The sequence below is a fragment of the Piliocolobus tephrosceles genome, chromosome Y, assembly GCF_002776525.5.
Source record: "Piliocolobus tephrosceles isolate RC106 chromosome Y, ASM277652v3, whole genome shotgun sequence".
Classification (NCBI taxonomy): Eukaryota; Metazoa; Chordata; class Mammalia; order Primates; family Cercopithecidae; genus Piliocolobus; species Piliocolobus tephrosceles.
The window spans coordinates 65,102-90,670 of NC_045456.1; the positions used below are offsets into that span (position 1 = coordinate 65,102).

The following is a 25,569-nucleotide window of genomic DNA, read 5'->3' on the forward strand; positions in this document are numbered from 1 at the left end:
CTTTTGCTGGTCAGAACTTTCAGAGCATCTCCTTTGGTGTTAGGGAGCTAGGTGAGACAGCTAAAACCTCAAACCACAGACCATGGCTGGAGCTACTGCTCTACAGAAGTTCTGGAAGCCTTATTGTTTGAACAATGCTTAAAGCTGTTTCTGCCTTGGCAGTTGACCTTTCTATCAGTGGGTTTTGTCACAATGCCAGCAACATCTGCAGTTTGGATAAGACAGGATCCTGCTTGTTAATAAGCTTTCTTCTATTTGATCTTAGTTTAAGAGACTATAGGTCTCCTAGGGTGTGTGTGTGTGTGTGTGTGTGTGTGTGTGAATTCTCATAACAACTCTTTTGTTTTAAAGACTGAAAATATGCCATGCCCATTTCTCCCCATTGTCCCTTCCTTTTTTTTTTTTGGCAATGCCTGTTTCCTATCTTTAAAAAAGGGAACAACTTTGAATTTAATTGTTTCATTAACATAATCTCTTTGGTCTTGATAAGACCTAAGGTGAAAATATACCAAGCAGACATTATCACACTGTTGTAATTTGGTCAACCACACGAGTACTATCGATATCCACCATTTCTACACACTCAATTTCCTCCCGGTTCTCAGGATTTTTCTTCTCTTTCCTTTTTTTCTTAGAGGGTGGCAGGAAAGTCAGTATCACAGGTAAAATGGCAAAGCAGTGAAAGAAGGTGACAAATGCTATTAAAAACAAGCACCTGAACAGTGTACAGGTCAGATTTGAAGGCACAGCTGCAAGAGGAATCAGACCAACAATATAGCAGAGGTAACTCTGTAAAATAGCTACCCCATGCACTTCCAGGGCATTTTTTACCCATTTAGTTCTTGTGAAATCCTTGCCCAGAACAAATGTGGATAACAGTGGAGCACAATTGTCAATTGTGTAATTAATTCCATAAATTAAGCACAGCACAGAAATGCAGTCCAGTTCTACTTTCCATAGTGTCATGAAACCTATCACTCCAAACTCCACGGACACAACTGTTAGAGTGATCCAGACGTTAATCAGTGAATCTGCCACCAGGAATGCCGAGAAGAAGAGCAGGAACAAAGCACTGATGCAGGAGTTGTGCAGGGGGGCTCCCAGAGAGGAGGCATATCGATCCATGTACACAAAGGACGGATTGAAGACGATGAACTTCACCTTGGAGGTGACCGAAAGTCTCCTCAGGGTTTCCAAGAGATCATAGAGTTCTTCTCTGTTTGTTTCCATGGTCTTGGCCACCAAAAACATTCTGGAGGCCACTACATCGACCTCATCATTGTATTTTTTAGAGAAGATGATGTCCTCTTGAAAATGTGAAAATTGAGGGGCTTTCAGAAAGGAATTCCTCAACATGTCTGTGAAATTTTTCTTAGGCAAGCCAGTGGATACATTGAGTTTCCGAAGGTAATTTAAATAGCTCTCAAACCAGGATATCCGCACAAACCCCTTGGTGTATTCTAGAACATCTTCTTGGACACTAGTGTTCCAGTATTCTATAGACTCATATATGTAAAACCCAATCACAGGACTGTAGTTGCTAAAGTACTTTTGCTGGGCAGTAGTGTACTCAATGGTTTGTGTCGCGGTTGCTACGATGTTACTAAGGTCTGACCCTTCACTGACCTGCAGATAGCCCATTAAGGCAAAGGAAATATAAATAAGGTAAAAGAGAACTACAAAAGGCTTGACATAGGTGTTGGTTATCCAGTCACAGTAATAGCGTTTGAGGAAACATACCAATAGGTGACTCTCGTAAGTGTTCGCTTCCTCGCCTTCAGTTGTGTCCTCACTGAATCTGGCTGTCAGGAGAAACCTGTACCATGCGGGTTTCTCCTGCAATGCCTCAGGCTTTGGGACTTTTCTACAGAAGATACTATGCTGGTAATTATTTTCTATGTAGCCAGTGAACACTAGGCTGGAACCATAAAACGAGAGTACATAGAGGTAGTTGAAGAAGATTGCAATACAGGAATTGCAGCAGAAAATCCTGGCTGCCTCAATGTTTGTGAAAGGGCTGGCCCCTATGCCAAAGGTGACCAGGTACATGGCAGTGGTGAGAGAAAAGGAGAGCATGGAGTCTGCATAGACTGCTGCAGTTCTCTCTTTAACATGTTGGTCTTCTCTAGTTTTCCTCCAGGAGGATAACATTTCAAAAGTCCCATATAATCCATGACCTAAGGGGGCAGAAAAAGACCAGAGCAGAAGTTTAAAGGACTAATCTCTTAAGAGGGAAATCAGCTTGATTATGGGGGACTACTGGGTCAAGGCAAACATAACCAACCCTAGTGGTGATGGGTATGTGAATGCCAATGATTTCTCAATGCCAATGATTTCTCCTATGGGGAGACAGACCCATGTTTTGATGAATCGTAAATGTTAATAGATAATGAAAGGGCAGATAGAGAAGCAAAGATCTTCATATTCCCTCTGGCTTAAGAAAGTTCTCTTCTTTGGAGTGTTCCACCAACCAACCTGCACTTAGATGAACTTTTGACTACAGAAGGCTGAGTAGAGCTCATGCCTGTAATCCTAGCAACTTGGGAGACTGAGGAAGGAAGGTTACTTGAGACCAGGAGTTTGATACCAGCCTGGGCAATGTAACAAGACCCTGTCTCAAGAAAAAAAAAAAAAAAAGAAAGAAAGAAAGAAAGAAAATGAAAGAACTTAGCCAGGAATCGTGGCTCATATCTGTAGTCCCAGCTACTCGGGAGGCTGAGGTAGGTGGATCTCTTGAGCCTGGGAATTGGAGGCTGCAGTGAGCCATGATTGTGCCACTGCACTCCAGCCTGGGCAGCAGAGCAAGACCCTGACTCTAAAAAGAATAAAAGCTGATTAAACTTGTGCATATGTCTCCTGGGGATTTTTCCCATTAATAGCTTAGGGTTATTGGTGCAGTCTGGTTGGTGGAACATTCCAGAGAAGAGAAGATGTCTGGACACTCATCATTTTGCTTTCCATTCCCACAAGTCTGGCTAGGGGTCAGTGCCGAGGAAGACAGTGGGCAGAGGGTTCTGAGTTAATGTCCCGTCACCTCATTTAAAATTGGCCAACTGGCGGGTTTTAGTGATAAATAGGCAGTGTATCTAATTTGAGTCTTGACAGGAAACTAAATCATAGCCCCCTCTTTTTTCCCTCCCCAAATATCAGGGCAGGAAGCAATAAATCTGAGAAAGAGGGAAGCAAAATAAGTAGGAGTGAAGAAGTTTCAGTGAAGAAAATACAGAAAAAATAAGATAAATATGAACTCTCCTGGTTATTGATAAAAATTAGGATTCAGGTTGAAGGTTTATGACTTGCAATTTGTCTTCAGGGATCTGTTTGACCAATTTTGGTTATTCATACATGACTTATCAAGCAGTGATATAATACGTCAGCAGTGACTCTGCTAGCTTCTCTGCACTATTTGATAGTGGCATCTGTGGGAAAGAGCCAGATCAGTAACCCCTCTGCATAACTGCTTAGTGCCTTCGCCTCCCGGTTTAGTATTCCAGCAATACTGAAATAGCAGAGGTACAGTAAATGCCTATGTTCTGACTCCATACTACTGCCTGGAACCTGATCTAGCATGACTTCTACCACCTCTCCTAGTTGGAGTCAGACATTTCCCTACTTCAGGTCCCTGTGTTTCCAGGCCACTGCAACATTGGAAAGCCCACCAAAGTGACCCATTGTGGATTTCGATAACCCCTGTCTTGGCACTGAGTATCAGCAGATCGAATTTCCTGTTTCCATGCCTTGGCATATTCAATCCCATTATTGAGGATAATAAAATCTTTACCCTGTGGTACAATAGTCTTGTTTTTAAAAAGGAATTTAAAATCTCCAGCCAAGCATAATGCTGAATAAAGTGAGTCACTGTTATCTTGTGTGTACAATAGCTAAGTGCACATCTTCCCTCATGCCCAGGCTAGTATTTATATCCTTATTGTGAAGTCCTGGCCCCAAACCTGAATGCCCATTTCACAGTAATGATTTAGGCCTATTTCCTCAGAGGAATTTGGCATTTATCTTAATTTACTAGGCATCGTTTTACAGCCACTTTTAGAAGTCAGGTCAAGACTGTCAATTTGATAACTAGCACCAAGGTCCCTATTAAAATGAAGGCACCTAAACTCCCCAGACATGAAGTAAAAAGTACACTCAGTGACTGGCATCCTGTTGCTAATTATGCTTAGGTAGTTAACATCTAGTCTGGAGACAGAACATGAGTAAATCTGTTTCTAGTATATTTTCAAGATGGACCCACTGACCTCTGATTAAGTGACTATTCCCTTGACAATGAGGGTAAAAAGAGAATATCTCTGAGGCACTGTCCCTGAAGAAGTAATATTGACTTTTTTTTTTTTCTGGGGCCATGTAGAGCAAGTAAGCTTTGGTGGGCAAAGCACACTTCAGGGGGTCACTGTAAATGGGAAATAATTTTTTAATGATATCTACTTGCCAGAAACACACAAAAAATTAAAACAGGGTTTTAGTACTGAGTCATTAAATATGGCAAGAAAATAAAGCACATAGCAGAATTAGAATTAGCCATATAATAGAACTTAAATCTGTTTTGCAGTTCTTTTAAAAATCAGTGTGATGTTTTATAATGACAATATCTGACCCTGATTCTTGGAAAATACAATAGGAATCAATTTCTTACCTTGCTGTTGAATAATCTTAGAAGCTAATTGAGAAAAGGAATTTGAATTAACAGAGATATTAGGTGACAAGACTGAGGCTCCAGGGCCCAGAATGAAAGTAATCAAAATTGGCCGGGCGCGGTGGCTCAAGCCTGTAATCCCAGCACTTTGGGAGGCCGAGATGGGCGGATCACAAGGTCAGGAGATCGAGACCATCCTGGCTAACACGGTGAAACCCCGTCTCTACTAAAAAAATACAAAAAAAAACTAGCCGGGCGAGGTGGCGGGCGCCTGTAGTCCCAGCTACTCGGGAGGCTGAGGCAGGAGAATGGCGTGAACCCCGGGAGGTGGAGCTTGCAGTGAGCTGAGATCCGGCCACTGCACTCCAGCCTGGGCAACAGAGCAAGACTCCGTCTCCAAAAAAAAAAAAAAAGTAATCAAAATCAAGGAAAGGTGGAAGTAGGCTGTTGGCTTCTCTCTTGAGTTCTGTTGCTGCATTTTAAATGCCTTGTCCTTCTATAGTTTGATCTTTTATACTGAGTCCCAGCTCTTTTTGCGTATGTTCTTGGTTTGGGGGCAGCTCCAAAGAGAATTCTAATTCTATTCTTGGGACTTTTGGAAACAATGCCTTTCCTTAGTTCTTCTTGCTACAGGTGTGTACATGAAGCCACTCACAGAAATCAGAAGAGGCCCTGAGAAAGAATTTGTTCTAACTGATCACTCAGCATTTATTGCTAGTTATCCCTGGCTTTGCCTCCAAAGGCCCCTACCACCATTCCTGATAGGTCAGATTTCCCTTTCTCAAGCCACACCTCTCTAGCAGATTCCTACACCCGAAACCCCAAACTGGAGTTCTACAGCATCTTACAAGAGCCCTTTGGATTTCTGGAACAATTGCTGATACCATAACTGGGCCTCCTTCCTGAAGCTTTGTCAGTCAAGGGAGGGACAAGTGCCAGCACAGCTGTGGTCACCTCTTAAGGATTAGCAGCCTGGAGTGCCTGGCTGGCAGTAGTCCTGGCTCACAGCTGGGTATTTTTGCTGAAGAGGTTGGCCTGTTATCCTATAGGAAAGCCCATCAGTGAGGACCCTGTTTTCTGGCCTAGATTCAAGGGGAGACACATTCCAAAAGCCCTAGGACATGAGGCCCATCCTGCCCTCCAGAATGCTGGAATTATACCTGAGTTCCCCTTGGAACTTTCAAGGGTATCCTTTTAAATGCAAACTCCTCTGGGACAGTGGTCTACTGAAGCAGCTTCTCTTAGGTCTGGGAAATGGGACAGAGAATGGAAGTAGGGATGGAATAAAGAGGAAATGGCAGGTAGGAGAATTTCACAGAGATGAATTTCTTCAGTTTTTCCTCCAGTCAGATCTGACCTTATCTTTTACTAGCACTCCAGAAACTGAACCACTTGGAGTCAAGGAGAGGCAGAGAAGATAGATTTTGGTAGGTTCTGTTCCTCTCCACTTTACTCTTTCAGGGGATGGCTCCATTCTTTAGCATCACCATCATTCATTGCTCTCTTTTTTTTTTTTTTTTTGAGATGGAGTCTCACTCGATCTCCCAGGGTGGAGTGCAGTGGCGTAATCTTGGCTCACTGCAGCCTCTGCCTCCTAAGTTCCAGTGATTCCCCTGCCTCAGCCTCCCGGGTAGCTGGGATTACAGGCACGCACCACCACGCCTGGGTAATTTTTGTATTTTTAGTAGAGACGGGGTTTCACCATGTTGACCAGGCTGGTCTTGAACTCCTGACCTCGGGTGATCTGCCTGCCTCGGCCTCCCAAAGCGCTGAGATTACAGGCGTGAGCCACCGCGCCCAGCCTGCTGCTCTCTTAATTCTGAGGCTGTAGTCCAGCAAGTGGAACTCTAATGCCAAATCTTACAGACATGGGCAAACAGATACTGCATGTGGACTGAAGATACTTTTCAGAGGTCTGACTATTGTTTCCTACTTTTTGAAAAGGTGTTTTAAAAGCAAAAGTACTGCTGTTGGCTTTGCACTCTAGGTTTAAAAACTTCTCTACAAAGTTGGAGTTCTATAAGCTTCTCTGTGAAATCTGACCAGTGGGCCTATGTCATTGGCATAAAGCATAACTTTGGCAAATAACAATTTCCCATCTCCAAAGTCCCAAGTCTGTTCACAAGGACTCCCTGGTGACAGAACTCATGGGGTGGGGGCAGGGCGGAGCTACCTAAATACAGATTTTGATTTTGGTCACTAGGGACCCTATGGTGGTAATGGGAGTCATGACTCATCATTTGAGGGCCAGGTCACAGCCTGAGACCTTGAGGTAAAAGACTATATCATAGTGAGGATATCAGGAACCTCAACATCCTGACATCCTCACATTCTAAGGATTACCCTGGATGATACAACATCCCAGGGGATTCCTTCTTTTACAGTCACAGTGTAAGACTGAGGAGTTGCCAACGGGAACTGTTAAACACATCCTGATTCTATCAGATTTTGAAGATAAAAATGCTTTTAAAGCATTCTCTTGTCCTTTAAAAGCATATTCAAGATGTTTGTTTCTATTTTTGTTACACTGCATGTCTGTATTGTTACATGCATAAGAACAAATGCATATTAGTATGTGAAAACACACACACACAAATAGAGAGAGAGAGAGAGAGAGAGAAAGAGAGAGAAGAGAGCGCCAAGTTCTAATTATTCATGAGTGAATACTCTGAGGCAGCTCGAGGTTTTAGTCAGGCCAGTAGGGTTCTTCACTAATGTTGAGGCAAAATTTGGGCCAGGAGTGTGATTTTAAAAAGAAAACTGCTTTTATTAATTTTATTTGCAGTAAACTTTGGGGTTGTCATCTAATAAAATAAACTATTAAAGAATTTAGGCTAGGCCAGGTGCGGTGGCTCACGCCTGTAATCCCAGCACTTTGAGAGGCCGAGGCGGGTGGATCACGAGGTCAGGAGTTTGAGACCATCCTGGGTAACACGGTGAAACCCCGTTTCTACTAAAAATACAAAAAATTAGCCAGGCGTGGTGGCGGGTGCCTGTAGTCCCAGCTATTCAGGAGGCTGAGGCAGGAGAATGGCGTGAACCCAGGAGGTGGAGCTTGCAGTGAGCCGAGATCACGTCACTGTACTCCAGCCTGGGCAACAGAGTGAGACTCCGTCTCAGAAAAAAAAAAAAAAAGAATTTAGGCTAATAATTTTTCTTCTTTTCAAAATTTTTATATCTGAATGTGTTGTTAACTCTCAGACTTTGGAGCTAATGAAGAGAAAAAGAAGCACAGATGATAAATAACACTAATGGTGGAAAAAAACTCAACTGGCCAATCCTCCCATCACTGAGGGTGACTATCAATCATCCTTAGAGATTAAATCTCACTGTCACCCAGAACTTTCTGCGGCCTGATCAAATCCTTCAGGGTTGTTCATAATCCAGTAAGACAGAATCCACTAACAAATAGTTGAGAGTTAACCTTTCTTTACCCAGTAGATATACTTCTGGAAAGTTGCTCATAAAGTGAATAATATTTTAAATGTATTTAGTGGTTTTGCTATTGGAGACAGTCTGGGTGATTTGTTGTTGTTGTTGTTTTGTTTTGTTTTCAATGAATAATCATAGGCAAATCAATCTACTTTGTACAATACTTCTGGATTTTGTAAGTCAGATTTTTCTTCAGGGCCAGATTCTCCCACCTGTCCCAATGTACATAGCCACAACACAGCAGCTGATAGATGCCTTTGGGTGCTACTCACATTTTAATCCTTTCCACACTAGCAGGATTTCTTCATCCTGAGTTCCTCAAAGTAAGGAATGGCTAAGAAGGAGGAAATGGGATGGCTTGCTGATTGATGGATGATCTTTCAGTTTCAACGTGAAAACATTTAATATCATGAGTCATTGAAGCTGTTTATAGCATGCCTGAGCAGTGCTAAATTTCATATATGGAAATAAAATTACTATATTCTTCTCAAAAATTCATAGACTATAATCCATAAGCAAAATCTGCTTAAAGCCTATTTTATTCTTAGAAAAACTTCACTAAGTAGCTCATGTTTATAAGATGCCTGTTTTTCAATGACATCCACATAAATTCATGATTTTTGTGTTTTTTTAAGAAGAAATTTAAAGTGTATATATGTCTGGGTTGAGTAACATCTATTTTCAGGGAGAAGTTCATTAATTGGGTTACATTTACACTTTGCCAGTTATAAACATTTACTTTATAAGCTGAATTGTTTGGTTTATCGCAGCCTGTTTTGTCTCACAGTTAAGAGTAAGAATAAAGGTGTACTCTGTTTAAGTAAAGACAGATGCTCACATCGGGGGAACACACACATCTTATTCTTTGTACCAGATACTTGTCACATTTTGAAAATTCTAATCAGAGCATTGGGTTTTCGTCTTAGAAATGATTTTTCTTCACTAGTTAGCTGCAAAAGAGAGCTCTAGAAATGAATTTGCTTATAGCTCTTCCTTGTTTAAAGATAAAGTATTTCAATATTGTGTGTATGTACATTATATAAGACCAGTGTGTATAAATGTGGCTCATAATATATGCTATGGTCATTGTGTAATTTCTTTTCGTATAGAATACAGATGTAATATATAAACATGTATATATGGCATATCTTATTCAAATATATTTTATATATTTACATACAAAATGTTGGACTCTATATACCAGATAATATATACAGAGAAATATATAGTACTTCTATGTAAATATTCAAGCAATATATATTATATAATATGTTATAAACACATTGTATACATATAAATACATAACATGAGCTTACTACATATCATATTGCATATGATATATAATACAGCTAATGTGATATATAATATATATTATGCACATAGGTTATAAAGACACACATACACACAAGATGAATAGTAGGCTGATGTGAAATTTATGTTACTGATGAGGCAAAATAATGTGAGTGTTGCTACACCAATCAGTGTAGAGAAGGGGCTATAGAATCCCTCTCTCGGGCTCCATCTGTCTATATTTTGGTTCTTGAGTAATACAATAGCCTTGGTGAAATGCAGGGTTTCCTTGACAGTAACTGTGAACCTGTTTGGGTTGTGAGCTTCTGTATATCCATCTGGTCAAGACTGCCCAGCTGTGACTTTCTGAGAGTCTAGTCCAAATGTAGATGCCAGGTATTCCTCCTCAGGGTCTATGTTTAGTTTAGTGTCCTGATGTTGCCTCCTGCTGCCCAAGCTTTACATGGTCTGTCACTCCCTCATTCCCTGGGCAAGACCGGGTAGAGAGACCACCTAGGGGATATCTGGGAATCCTGGGTCAAAGACAAAGGCCCTTTGTATTCCTCTGCCTGAGTTCTGCCTTCCTGGATTTGTGCCCCCAAGTCCTGTTCTTGTCTTACTTCATGGTTAAAAATAGAACAATAAAACTTGTTTTGTTCCATTCCCCTAAATCTATTTCTTTCCACCTACTCTCACCCTAATATGATTGGTGGAGCATAAGAATAAAAGGGCAAGAACGAATTACAAGCCTAAATTACATAATCTCCTTGTAAATTAGTCCCATAATGACCATGGGCCATTACAAAAAAAAGATATTCGGGAGACAAACTTTGGAAAGACTAAAATAAAATGTCTTTTTAAAAAACAGATGTACACAAAAATGTGAACAACAAAACTCTTATCAATCAGTTTTTTTCTCTATAACATGCTGAATCTATTACTGATTTATATCTAAGCAAAGGATTTCTACAGCATTCTAATATACTTCTACTCCATCAGGCAAATTGTCATATTGTTACAAATAATGGATTTCTACAATAATGTATTAGGCTGAACCACACAAAATTACCATTTTTGTAGTTCAAAAATGACCAGATAGTGGTACCAAGTTTGTAGGCCAAAAATGGTTGGATATTGGTGATTTCATATGGCTTAAATTTCATTATTATCTGACTGATTTTTCCCCCATTTTCTCATGACTTTAGAAATATATCAGAATACTCATCAGGAAAGCAAAACCTTTCAGGTTTGCTTAAGTTTAGAGCAAAAATAATTAATAATTACAATTTTTCAGTTGGAACTAAATTTTTTGCATGTGTATTTTTGCCCTTTCCTTTTTATGAGCATTACATTTCAAGTGGCATCATATGAGAACAAATTTTTGAAGAATGGAACCCAATCTTCTGGTTTCTGCTACATATGAATAATCTTAAAATACACAGCTGAAAGAAGCCAAACTTCCCTGCTATTATTCTTTTCCTAGCACTAATCCACAAATTAGAAATAATCCACTAATTCTTTCTTCCTTTCACATCCTTGAATCTGAGTGGCCTGGTTGGATAATTCAAAAGGAAGAGGATACCCTGGATCTGACCGCTGACCTCAAATCCCAAACATTTGAAAAAGGGCTTAGAAAGTATTTTTCATCTCATAAATCTCTGGGGCTCTTGTATCTTGATAAATGCAAAGCAACCTTTATAAACTAGATTACATGTAGAAACTAATATCCAAACTCTTTCACTATGACTTCAATTCTCCTTTTCAGTTGTACAGGATGTACATGAAGCAACAAACCTTCCAGATGCAGAAGGGAGAAAACTTTCCTTTGGTTCCCTTCTATATCCTCTAACATTCTATCCCTTTCCTGATTTGTATCTGATCAGCAAAGCTGTGGAAACATTAAGTCTGTAAGGAGAGCTTGCACATAGAAAACCTATGCCAATTTAAAAAATCATACCCAACTGGAGAATAATGGTGTAAATCTTCATCCTTTAAAGGAAATTCCATAACAGATTAAAATAATTAGCATCATATATTCACAAATAGCAATTCAAGTAACTCTCACTACTTGTTATCAATATATTTGGAAAGAAGGGATATTATTTTATGCACGATAAGGGTATAGACCAAATAAACTCTTCTCCAAATTAGAGTAACTAAAAAATGTCGATGAACATTTATAATACTGTAGACCTTTTAGGATTTCAGCTCTAAATAAACTGATATGACTCATCTGGACAGAGGTTTTGGCAGAAGTGGGATTGTCTAGTATGCACAACGCTGATTAAAAACATTCTAAATCATGATGTATCTATGCTTACATCATTGCCAAAATGATTCATCTGTGTAGGATATATTCTTATTGCCAGAACTGTCACATATCATCTTGGCTAGAAACACACAGTCACATCCCATTATGGTGAACTCTTAAGAGTTTATCCAAATTCTTTCCTCTTCTGGAATTTTGTCAGGTTAATACTGCTTGACACATGTGATCTTAAATTTTTCCATTCTAAATCTAGTGTCATTTTGGCATTTGGCTGGATTTGGCCTATGTGACCAGAATCACACTGACAATGTTCAGTTTGTTGAATTTTCAATCTATAATGTTTATCACATTGTAGACCTACTGACAGCCAAGGAAATGTCTGTTTGAGACTTTTTCTAAGATACTTTACCTTTTAAATGAGGCTTTTTGATTTGATATTGTATTTATATAACATACTAAATCAAGTTTTGCTTAAATCTACTTAGGTTAAGCATAGCCATTTTAAGCTATAGACAGGAAAATTTAAATACTGGACAGTTTTTTGTAGTGCCAAAACCCTTAGCACTGAATTTCTTCTTAGTCATTTGAAATATTTACTGGTATTTTAGGAATGGTCATCAAAAAAACCCAGAATTAAGCGATGGCCTTGAATGCAACATTTATGAAGCGGCTCTTGCTTATATTTCATTTTATAAACTCTTAAAAATGAAGAGTTTATCTGAGAAATACAGGAGGGCGAACATCCTAAATCCAGGCACTGTTAGCTTTATGAGCATAGTAAGCACCCATTACATCGTGCAAAGTATTTATTGCAAATGGGCCTTAGCTACTAAAACATGTAGCTTCCTTTCATGTTATGACTAAGTAATTTGAGAATGCTTTGGGCTGAGAATGTACAGAAAGGTTGCACACTGATTGTCAGCAGGGAAAACCGCCATCAAATCAATGCACATAACATTCCTCACAAATTGCAAACAAGGGCTTATTGGGCACCTGTGGTGCATGGTCTCTTTCACTGCAAATGCCAGATTTTTTCTGAATTGAACTCTGATGTAAAGTTCAGTGATACTCAGTCTGCGGATCTGTGGCATTACTATTTCTGGATTTGTTTTTTAAAGACACTTCCCTGCTAACAGCATCTTTCCATCCTACCATCTCTTACATCCTTCCCTGCACCAATACTATCTGCCATAGTCTGTTTTGTGTTGACTTTCCCTTACAGTATTTAAAACCTCTTTAAAAAGCACAAAAAAGTAAGTTTTAAGAAATTTTAAATATTTCAATTTACTTTATAAAACTAATCTTAAGAAGTTTTGAATATTACAATTTCATTTTTAGTGAAATTAAGTTTTGAATACTGCTATTTTACTTTACTTAAAATTAATTTTAAGAAACTTTAAATATTATAATTTTATTTTACTTAGTTAAATTAATTTTTCAGAAGTTTTAAATATTCTAACATGCTTTGAGCTCACTGGTAACAACCTGGAATGTCATAAAATCAGCACTGATTGTCCTTTTTCTAGCTCCAGCGTCCTTTTGCCTCACCTTAAGAACCTTACGATCTCCCTTCAGTTCCCCACTCTTTTCTTATTCCTATTTCTCTTCCTCCCACAAAAGCAGCAAGAAAATGAAAAGCTAAAAAACAAACGAAACGAAAACCCTTCCCGTAACCCCCAAAACATTCAAGATTGTGACTAATCATGAGCAAAAAAACATCTTAATTTCCACCTTGATACAGGCCTCTGTGGAAGCTACTAATCCTCAGTCCTACTCACTGTTCGAGGAACCACCCTGTATTCCACAGTCAACCCACATGGTCTTGGGGTTATTGTAAAGAGGCAAGTTATGCTGCTTTCTTAATAGACTGAATTCAGGAGGAGGTACAGCAGCCTTCTTCTCTGTTGTTTTCAGCAGTGGCAAGTACATTATCAAATTATCAGGCTGCTCAGTCTCCTTACGGTGCCCAGCTTTTCACAAAAGCTACCAGTATATGTTTATTGACTAGGTTTCAATTCCTCAGGCCACGGAGAATCGAGGGCAGAATGTAATTCTGTGGCTTTGCAGCCCCACCAGCCCTGCTTATCATGTGCCCATAACACAGCTGAGATTTCCTGAGGAAATTCTTTTCTACTACTCTAAAACAGGGCATAAGGCACACTAATGAACTCAACAGTGGTTATTTCTTAGTTAACAAAAAAGTGCCACTTCATTTGTCACGTTAAAAATGATTCCTAATGACATTTTAATTTTGTTAAAGGAATCGATAAGAAGCTGCTATAGAAAAGGGGGAAAGTGAACCTCTTGAATCCTTGGCCCGCAAGAACCCTACCATCAGGCTTGCTGGGCATGCCATTTTTGATAACAGATGGACAGGGCAACCGATGTTATGGCCACTATGGCTTTGTTTTGACCATTAATCTCTATCAGGGAGTTCCTGCAGCCCCTATGAGTGAACACACTGGAAGCACGCTGTCACCATCAGCATTGCTTTAAAATATTCTCCTGAGTTCATAGTAAGAAAAGGAAAAAAAGTTACTTCCTACTGGTTTCTCACATGTCACTCTCAAAGTTCTTATACATTTATCATGTCCTTTTGTGTGATGCTCACATCCACTCTATTCATAAGGTGGGGAAACTGAGAGTAGCAGACACTCTCAGCATGCCCTCCCATTCCCCATTCTTGAGCTTGCTGAAGGCTTGACTACAAAGTCACCTGAAGGATTTCTCTGGCTGCAGGAGTGTGCTCGGTCTTCCCTGGGAAGTACTGGGAGTTAACTGGCCTGGGGAGCAGCCCTCAATTAATCACAAGCCCTCTGTGGGAAAACAGCCCAAATTCCTCACACCAGGGGAGGACCTCTCTGAGGTGTGTTTTACAAGGTCTCCCAAAGGTCCCCAGTGGGGCTGAACCACAGGTGCCCACAGCAATGGGCAGAACGTAATATACCTTGGGCTCATTAACATACCTTCAACTGCCTGCCTTCCTGTCTCACTTCCTCACGCCCATACTGGTGCTTCCTGGGCTCACCTTCCAAATACAGTACTTGTATCCAAATCTTTGTCTCAAGGCCCTGCTTATGGGGAAGCCCAACCTAAGACACTGGGACACAGAGAAGATTAATACCTGCTAAACACCACATGGCTGCTCAATGGAGAGTCAGCACTAGAACCCAGGACTTTGAACTTCTGGCACATTTACCAGATTAGGTTGTTTTTTGCTGATTACCAGCACTTTATAGAGTTGGTCCCAGGACTTTTGGGCAAAATGAAGATACTATAAATGAAACAAAGTTGTTAGATGGCTATTCCTGGCCTTTTAGGAACCCAGTCAACACCACCAGCAGGAGGAAACAGAAAAATGAAGGGTAGTAATTACCTAGCATGACGAAAGGGACTCCCAGGAAGGTGGAATTATATTTCCCACCAGTAAGATTGATGATCCCAGCTGCAGTGAGAGTGGCCAGGCTTATGGTCACCAATCCGAGCAGGCCTAGCCAGGGTTTGCTGCGGACGCAGTCCTGCATAGAGCAGCAAAGGATGGCCATGGTAACCACCAGGATCAGGCTGGTGACCAGGTAACGTTCTGATACGCGGCTGGTCTTCTGGAAATCTTCCCTCAGTGAGGAGGACGTGTAAGGGTACATTTTGACTTTGCTGTTGGATTTCTGAAACAGTCTGACAGTGTCGCAGAAGCTGGACTCCCACCTCTCGGCCACCATGTCATTTAGACTGTTGATTGACTGCAGGTAGTAGGTGAGCTGGATGGCCTCTGCAGATTTCACCCGGTCTTTGCTGTGCACAGTGACGCCCCCAAGCTGGTGCCCATTGTACACAGCCCTCCCGTCCTTTAAGTGAGTGATTGGGTATGTGATAGCAAAATTGGTCCGATTGGTGGCCCGAGCGTTCTTTAGCTCTTCCAGGACGTGCACTATGTCATCCACGATGCAAGTCTTATCATTATTCAGGATACATATATGGGCAAACGTGTAATTAAAACCAGGCCTTGGAACCTGGATCTTGGTGACAGCAGCATGCAACTGTGGGGAAAAAAATGACAGTATTTATTAATCAAATATTTCTATTTTTGTTTTTTTGGAGAGGGTAGACATTCCACCTGTAAGCTAAACAGTTCAAATTAAATGTTATAAACCTAGATAAGAAATAGGTAGTAGGAATGTGAAACACACATTTGACCAGTGGTTCTCACAATGTGGCCCCTAGAACAACAGCAGCAGCACAACCTGGGAGCTTGTCAGAAATGAAAATTCTTAGGCCCCATCCCAGACCTGGTAAATCAGAATTTCTGGGGTAGAGCCCAGGAATTTGGGTTTTCACAAGCCGTCTTAAGAATTCTGATGCAGCTGACGTTTGAGAAATGCTGCATTAAAGCACCAGTATTCTTTCCACGTGTTCTTTATTTGTGACCCAATTGGTCTATACTATTGGGAAATCTTATATAGGTCCCCTGTTTAGTTTCCCTCTTGAAAATGTAACATAAAAAGTGAACTAAGGTGCAATTCCAAATGCAGATATCCTCTGCTGACTCGTCCTCTGATGCTGATTTGCAGGGCAGTTAAATGATCTCTTTATCCAATTAAATCACTCTCTACCATAAAAGACAAGAGGTTTACCTTGAGGGTCCTTGTTTTCTCTGGCTTTCCTTGCCTACATGTATGGGAAGGGAGCTATAACTGTAAGAGCCTGGCTGGGATATATGGGAATCATGCTAAAGCAGAACAATGGGATTTATTCTACACACCTTGCTCCATATTGAATTTGCTGTGCCCAGGTGCTGAATGATTGTCATCAAAATACGCATGAGAATACAAGCACTAATTTAACTGCCCCTACTACATGCCAGGCACAATTCTAGGCTCTTTACACAGATAAACTTATTTAATCCTTGCAGAAAATTACAAAGTAGGTACAAGTACTAGCTTCATTTTACAGATGAGGAAATACAGAGAAGTCAAGTCACTTGCCCAATGTCACACACATAGTAAAAGGCAGAGCTGAGCTATACCAGGCAGTCTGGCTCCAGAACCTGTGCTCTTGGCCCCTCACCATACACCTCTAGGCATCTGAATGCCTAAGGTTCTTGTTAGCAACTAATTTCTGAATTTGTGCTTTTACTGCCCCACCCCTAAAAATCACAAATGCTCAATTTCAGATATGTACAAGTATGTGTAATCTAGTAAGATAAGAAAACAAGGCAGTCGAGGGTGTGGTTGGACTAAGGGACTTAAATGAGCTATTACCACGTGTCAGGGCTTCACGCCTTAAATTCTCTCAACAAGTCACTTTACAGATAAGAAAACGGGGGCTCAGGGAGACCATGTAGGTAGGAGGAAGGGCGGGGCTCATCACTGTCTTTTTTAAAATGGCATCATGGTACCGTTTCAGTGGTAGCTACACAGGTCCTTAGTTTAACTGTTTTGACTCACCAGCAGCTTATCCTCATGGTGGCTTTGCTTTCTCTGTATAAAATGTGGCCCGTGTGCAAAATGAGGCCAGTGACAGACATGTAGTTGAGTGTTAAGTAAACTAGTACAGCTACGACTGTGCTTAGCACTGAGTGGACTCTCTCAAGAGTATAGATAGCCATTATGAATCTGATGAATGAAGGACATTTCATCTGTAAAGAAGCTAGAATTTAACATTCACACAGTTGTTATACTGTAGCTGTGCCACTACAACTCACTACCTTCTCCATGATCCTGATATATTTTCTCTCAAATCTGTTCTAAATAGATTATCTGTTAAGACACTTTGCTGCACATGTGCCTGGATGAGTGGGATATTATGCTTTTAAAAAAATGTCTGAGGGGCACCAGCTATCAAAGTCCTTTAATTAGCACAGAGCATGAGTTGAGAATCCTAATTCTCAGTGGCCCCTTGCCCCACATCTCTTCATGGGTACCAACCCACAGGATCAGAAAACATTTCATTGAATTATGTTTGGCTGAAATAATTTGAATTCCTTTATATAAATATGTAAACACACACACACACACACCCCACCCCAGGAGGCTACTTTCACAGCCTAATCATATGCTAAATGTTTGTTTTGATGCTTTGGGATTAATTGTGAGAAAAATGTCTTCAATGATTTTAAGCTGTGAAAGTGTGTTTTTATCAATTCTTCTCTAAGCATGGCCCAGTGAATTTTGATTAAAAGAACTCCTAGTTACAAAATATTTCAAATTATAAAAGGTTATTTTGGAAGAAAGAAGAACTTAGAGGAATTTAAAGACAAGAGAGAGTTTTGATAAGTGTTGAAGACTTTGGGAAAAGATTCAGAATAGGCTAGAAAAGGAGTGGTATTGAAAGCATGCCTAAGTGTAATATTTAGTGCATTGTTTGTTCCCATGGGCAGTGTAATAAATCTCCCTTAAAGTGATTACTAAATATGTCAAGAGAAAAAGATTGCCAAATAAGATGGTGTTAAGCCACAGGGCTGAACCCAATTATAGCAAGGGGATATTTTCCATCCATTCTCTATGACGACTATGCCCTGCTGGGTGGGGAGTTGTAAACTATTTAGTGATCTTCCAACTCTGCAGATCTACTGCTATGACCCCTAGGACCATACATCGAAGAAAACAGACACCATGTTAACCTGCGTACTACAAGACCATAGGAGGGAGTCTTGGAAAATGAGAATCTTAATGAAGTTTGAGAGGGAAGGTTTCTTAACTTAGTTCTAGAGCTGCTGTAAGATGAAACTGCCTTGACTTTCCGATAGAGTGGTGGGTAGAACATGTCACTCTTGCTTCTGAGTGGCAGAGTTCTGCAGAGTGACAAAGCAGCCAGAGAGAGGGTGTTGGCTGACGCCACCCACCTAGCAGGGGGAATCTGTAGGATTCTACTGTGGGATAGATAATAAGGGTTATAACAAGGAGTTGAGACTGTTGAGACTCCCTTCCATGACTTCTGCAGTGGCTCAGTTCTGATCTTTGGTGCTTATGAATACACATGAAATATAGACACAATCCACTCTTGGAAATCCACATAGCCATGGGCAGATATACTGCACATGCTACCTGAACATCTACCTATACCGAGTTTTAGCGTGTCCTGATTTACTTTCCTAAAAGAACCCCACTCAAGGCAGTAGAAACATTAGTGGATGTTCTAAACTGTAGTACCAGATACATTCACAGGAGGAAAAGGAAGCTAGGGTTTGAAGCTATGCTTCAGATAAACCACAAAATGGACAACTGCAATCCACATAAGCTTGTTATTGAACTAGGTAAGAGACACTCTTCTTAGAAAAGAAAAAGAAGGGAAAAATGACACAAACTGATCGTCCTGACCCTTAATGTGGTCTAAATCTGTCATGTGAAATAACATACAATCCATGTTTCCATAACTATGTATAGATTCTAGATTATTCATTCAACACACATTCAACAATTACTTATTAAATCTACTATGTTGTCAATAATAGCATAATTTCCCTGAATTTAGTGTGCTTGCACTTGCACATGGAAAAAGTCACATGAGATGCAATGTCCAAAACAAAGGGAAAATCCTAACAGTAAACAACGCCAAGTGCTTTGTACTAGTAAAGCCCAATCCAGTGTCAATTTCAATCACAATATTTTTGATTATTAATTGTATTTGCTGCCAAAGAGGCCAAAACTGAATGTTAAATTGAGATTAGTTTTAATCTGAAGCTCTGAACGCATCATGTAAATTATTAGCTTCTTTGCTCTCATCATCCTTCAGGTTAAGAATGATAATGATAATAGTAATTAGTTTTCTAAGTGCTTTCTATACAGTTAAAAAATGTATTTAAAACAGACTCTATGGCAATGGTGACACTATAATCCTCATTTTATAGCTGGTGCAACTGAGGCCTAGAGACTTTGAATGGCTTACCTAAGATAAGCCAGTTAATAAGGACAGACCTGATTCTCAAGTCTCACTTCACAGCAGGACACTTAGCATAGACCAACAAATTCAGCAGTGAGCATGAAGACAACTTGGCAGTGGATAAAGAAATGTCAGCCCACCTGCTTCAAATAACTGGCAGTGGATATGACTGAGCTATGGGATGGCCACAGTTGGAGATCTGGGGTCCAATAAGAGAGACCAGAAATAATCCAAACAGCGAAACTCATGTTCAGACAGCAGCAACATTACATGGCAGTATTAACAGGTAATAAAGGGGATGGGTTTAGAGTTTAACAATTTTTCTTAATCTCCATCCAGCCTCTGATGTTGCTAAATAAAACTTTTCATTGTTCAATTCCCACCTATGAGTCAGAACATGCGGTGTTTGGTTTTTTGTTCTTGTGATAGTTTGCTGAGAATGATGGTTTCCACCTGCATCCATGTCCCTACAAAGCACATGAACTCATCCTTTTTAATGGCTGCATAGTATTCCATGGTGTATATGTGCCACATTTTCTTAATCTAGTCAGTCACTGATGGACATTTGGGTCGGTTCCAAGTCTTTGCTACTGTGAATAGCACCACAACATGAGAACACTTGGACACAGGAAGGGGAACATCACACACTGGGGCCTGTCATGGGGTGGGGGTAGGGGGAGGGATAGCATTAGGAGATATACGTAATGTAAATGACGAGTTAATGGGTGCAGCACACCAACATGGCACATGTGTACATATGTAACAAACCTGCATGTTGTGCACATGTACCCTAGAACTTAAAGTATAATAAAAAATTTAAAAAAAAAACAACAAAAAACTTTTCAAAGACAGGCTTCCTAAGAAAAATGGTCCTGGGGCACAATGGAATCCAGTAATATGAAGTTTTGGCTTCCAGTGTGGCTTCTGCTACCTACCTTAAGAGTATCAGAAACCTCAGGAATGCCATTCTGCTTCTTTAAGTCTGAAACTTCAGGTCTCATATTTATCAGTAAAAAAGGGTGTTGGTCTAGCTAATATTTAAGGACAGACCCTTCCAGTTTTAACACTACATAATTCTAAGATGAGTGATATCCACAAACTACATAATCAGACACTAGGTGAGAGAAAGTTAACTTAATAAATATCAATTTGAACATTATTACAGCTACTTGAGGTATGCTTTTCTGACACACAGAAGTTCTTTTTAGGGCAATCAGATCTAATAGATGAAACCCAGAAGGAAAACAGGGTAAAGAAAATAGGTTTACTGGGAGAAAAAAAAAAAAAAAAGATTTCCCTCTCTGAGTGATTTCCCATTCTGGGGAGGTGCTGGCTCTTATAATCCCCTTCTGCCAGATCCTGGGACAAAGCCAGTGTGGGCTGCTTGGTCACGACAGGCCAGTCTAATTTCCTCTCCCTCTCCTTGGCACACTCAGATCTTCCTCAGAAGACAGCAGGGACACTTTGTAGAGGACAGTACAGAAGGGAGGAAGGATGTATCTGCTCCTGAGTGGTGATTAACACAGGAAAAATACCGGTGGGTTTAGAGGATCTTATACAATACCTTGCAGGGTTGTTTTTGTTTTTGTTTTTTGGTATTTATTTCTTGCTGAAAAGGGAAGAGGGAAGGCAGGAAGGCCACTCTGCCCATGCAGGGCAATTAACACGCTCTGGGAGCAGCCTCAAGCAGTCTCCAAGCAATCTCTTCTGTGAGGGAAGACGGACTTCGTATGGGTTCCCCATGTCCCAGCAGGATGGAGCTGCAGTCACCTCCAGTGGGAGTTAGCCTGATGATGCCCCCTTTATAGACTGCCTTCCCTTCCTTGTCTCACGTTTCCACCCCCTTCCCACTTCTTCTACTCCCAAATAGGCTGCATACATTACAAAATGTAAAAAGGAAGATTATGATTTGACTTCTTAACATACATCATCCATCCCCAAATACTACCTTCCAAGTGACACTAAATCAAAAGTGCTTAAAAATGCTTTCAAGGAATATCTGTTTTTCACCCCTAAATGAAATGTTCCCTTCACCAAATCCCTCCAAACTACGTCTTGATCTGGGTCTATATTCTGCAACTGTAAATGGGTAGGTGCTAACTGGCAAGGTATCGTCACTCAGGACGCAAAAAAACACCTTGAAGTGGATGGATCTGTCTGCTGCAGTTCATAAATTACGCTAGCTCCCTTGGTGTTATGTTCTGTCTTTGCATGATCTCACTCTCACCCACTCTCTTTCCTCTTCTTTTAATAGAAATGCATTACATCAGAACACCAGAAGTCGCAAGTTAGGGATTGTTACCGTGATTCATTTGTAGTGCAGCCAAAAGCAAGTTAGTCATCCCTTAATAAGTGAACAGAAATATCATCCTGCCTTTGAAATATTACATTTCCAGAGGACACCAAATTTAAGCTGTAGATATAGCCAAACAAGTGACTATCTATCCACACACTTCCTCTGCACATGTGTGCCTGGTGCCATGCTCACCTGCTCCAGTGACAAAAGACAAATGGTTACCTCTGTCAGTAATGCAATACCAGTGCAGGTCTGGGAGAGCGGAATACTTCTGATTTGCTCCTTACTCTACAGGGTGGTAAACACTCTTATTGCGGGTGTTGACACTGAAAAGCAGCTAAGATAGCCCCTATTGTAATTCTCCAAACAAGCTGAGTTTGTCTTTGCAGGCTTGGCTGAAAAAACAAGGCAGCTTTGGATTTGAAGCAGAGAAATCTGAGATTTTAGAAACAAAAAATAGTGATGGTGAAGGAAAATGCAATTGCAGTATCTCATTGCAACTTCTGCCTGATTCCACATTGGTATGGATAAGACAGTCAGTACAGTGAACCACAGGTTCAACAATCTCTTTATTCCCATAGTCTGGGAGAAAATCTCACTTGGTCTTGATTTTTGAAAAAATCCTTCATATTATGAAGATACTTGGCAATCTGTAAAGTTGAACTTTCTGATTAGAGTGTTTAGAGTGGCTGATAGAGTGGCTATTTTTAAATTCCGTAAATCCTCACTTGATTTTCATGATCAAGCTTAAACTGTAGTTGAGCTAGTTTGTGGGTGAAGAGTTTTGTTGGACAGCCCTAAGAGGACCCGATGCTCACAGAAACGGGAGAATGTTAAAGCTGATTGGCCGGGCAAATGGCAAAGGGAAGTCCCAAGGAGCCAAATGCTTGGGCTTGGGAACAGGCAACAGCTGTTATAAGATTTGATTAGCAGACCACAAATAACCATGCAAGGAACAGGAAAAACAGGATGCCAAGGACATTCAGGTCTAGAGAATGACCAACCATGGACCTGAATGGGAGGAGCACTGTATCAGGAGTCAGAAGGCTTCAATTTTAGTCCTGGTTCTGGGTCTTGCTGACCACATGACTTAGAGATAAACAAAAAAAATGAACCTATGAAAACACGTCACTTTCCTGCTTTAAATCCCCCAAGCGTTCTTCATCATGCTCAGAGCACTGACTGTGGCCCCTGACACGAAACATTGTCTTTGCTGACCTCTCTGGACTACTATTTCACTATTCTCACATTGCAGTGCTTGTCTTGCTCTTGATTCTGCCTGGGACATTCTTCCTCCAGACACTTACAAAACTTGTGTTCTCACTTCCTTTACTTCCCTGCTTAAATGCAATCATCTTTCCTGAACCCACCCCCAATTAAAAAAAAAAAAACAAAACTAGCATCTTTGCCCATCACCATCATCTTTTCTTGTTTTAATTTTTTCGTGGCACCAATCATGACATGACATTATCATCATCTCTGTTTTTCTTCTGCTGCCCCCATTAGAATATGAATTCTGTCCTGCCGGAACGTGTTTCTGTTTGGTCCACCTCTACATCTCCATTAACTGGAACAGTGCCTGGAACACATAACAGTTGTGAAGTAAACACATGAATATAATAATCTCATGAGTAAAGGGACTTTAGTTTGTCTCATCATGGGCATGACGAAAGCCAAATGAGATGATGAATGTGCATGCATTCTGTAAACTCCTGAGAGCTACACAAATAAAATTGTATTATTATACAGCAGGAAGCATGGATGGTAGCTCCTCTGGTGAGTGGTCTTACAGCTGTCCAAACGCAATCTACAATTGAGTCCTGGAGCCCCTAATCCTTCCCGACTTGACAATATCTTGTGCTTTTGTGGGAGGGACATGGGTTATGAGGTTAGAATGCCACAAGTTCAAATCCTGCCTCTGTTCATAACACAGCTGGGCCCTGCACATATCCCCTCATCCTTACCACTTCAGTGCACATCATACCTATTTCCAGCCTGATTTGGAAATACTAACATACTATCTCAATTCCAAGCAGCCTGGACCTATGACTAAAGACAGTTAGTGTATGAACAGCCCAACTCACATGTCCTCCTAAATGGGATAACCCTGCAACATGTGTTCCTCACTGTTTCCCAGAGTTCCCCAGCAGGATTAAGCTCCAGCTGCCCACAGAGTAGCTGGCTTGACAATGCCTCCATAGCCGAAGGCTTTTCTTCCCTGCCTCATGATGCTGTTCTCTTCTCAATGCTTCCTGGGATTGTCTTCCAAATATTCTACTCTCATGAAGTGCTTGACTCCAGGTTAGCTTGTAGGGGAGCTCAAACTAAGACAATGACTTTAGGTATTTAATTCACTTTTGTTATCTGAATTATGGGAATAATCCTTACCTCATAAAGTCATTACGATAACCTATAAAAGGTGTCTGGCCTAGCATTTAGTATTAGGTTAAACCGTGTGAAATTGCCATTTCTATAGGTTAAAAAGTAGTTGAATCGTGGCAATTTTATGTGAGTCACCTAACTGACCTTTCGTCAGTGTTTGTTCTTTCCCCTCCTGCCTCTCCTTCTCCCCAAGAGTCCTGTCAGAACCTGAGCTATCTGAGGGGCTATCAGACAATTTTGTTTTGTTGCCAAGAGACAGTTTGGTGGTATCAGGGCAGGATTTTAGAAAAAAGACAACAGTTTGGGGCTAGGAAGGATCTCACAAATCTTCTCATTCCCTTTTCCACAAGCAAAAACAGGGCTGCACACATTGTGAGCATGAGTCCCTACATGCGACTGGAATTCACAATTTTAGTAGTTTCAACTGATGAAAAAAAATCAAAATGCCATATAACCTACATCCCCAAGATATTGCAACTGAATAATTAATAATACTGGTAAATCAAAAAATATATAAATGTCTTCATCGGATGAGCTCTTTGGCAATTTTTTTTCCTTGAAAGGATTTGCTATGTTTCTAATGGGCACTAAACTTGAGAACAAGGGAAATTATGGCTGATGAAAGGAAAAATAAGAAAGTTCCACCTAATGATATGGTAACAGCTCTCCTGAATGATGGACCATAAGCCTTACCAAGGATGAGTACTTCGATGTAATTCACAAAAGAATGTATTACAGGACAGTGCATTTTTTCTTGACAATAATTTCTCTCTGTTCTCAAGGTTCTCATACAAAGCTACTGCCCTTAAAAATCACAGGAGCATTTCAGCCACTGCCCTCCCTTTTCTGATCTGAAAAGAGGTCTCACAGGGCAAAAGGTCAAACTATGATAGTTTCTATGATTCAGTTTGCTAAGACCTTGACCCTTCTGGGAGGTGCTGATGTTGGTGGTGTGGTTTGGCATGATGGAGTCAAGACTGCCTAGGCTCAAATCCCAGCTTTGGCACTAAAGAGATGTGTGATCCTGGACACTAAGCTGTTATGTAATAGCTATCCCTTGCCTCAGCTTATTCATCTGTAAAATGGGGACAATAATAGTACCCATCTCATTAGGACTGTTGAAGGATAAATGAGAAATTGAATGTAAATTGCTCTGTACAGTCTCTGACACACAGGTAGTACCCAGTAAATGTCTGATAGCCAAGACAAAATGAACAAACAGAAAACCCCATTTCTACTTTATGTTGTGTCTTGTCTAATTCAACTTTTTTTTTCCTTTAAATAGTGAAACTTCCTCCATTTTTCTTGAAAAGTATATTCAATGAAATGTAAAGGTGACAGATTTTTGCTCACATCTTTGCTGAAAGACTAAGG

General features: G+C 40.5%; 1 protein-coding gene across 1 annotated transcript in view; it reads right to left on the reverse strand.

Moving 5' to 3' along the window:
- Positions 1–399: 399 nt before the first annotated feature.
- Positions 400–25,569, reverse strand: part of PTCHD1 (patched domain containing 1) — a 61,067-nt gene continuing 35,897 nt past the window's right edge. The window contains exons 2-3 of the mRNA XM_031934996.1: positions 15,016–15,676; positions 400–2,177 (exon numbers count right to left, since the gene is read on the reverse strand). Of these exons, the coding sequence (XP_031790856.1) occupies positions 523–2,177; positions 15,016–15,676 (2,316 nt within the window). The 3' untranslated portion in view covers positions 400–522. The remainder of the gene's footprint in view (positions 2,178–15,015; positions 15,677–25,569) is intronic.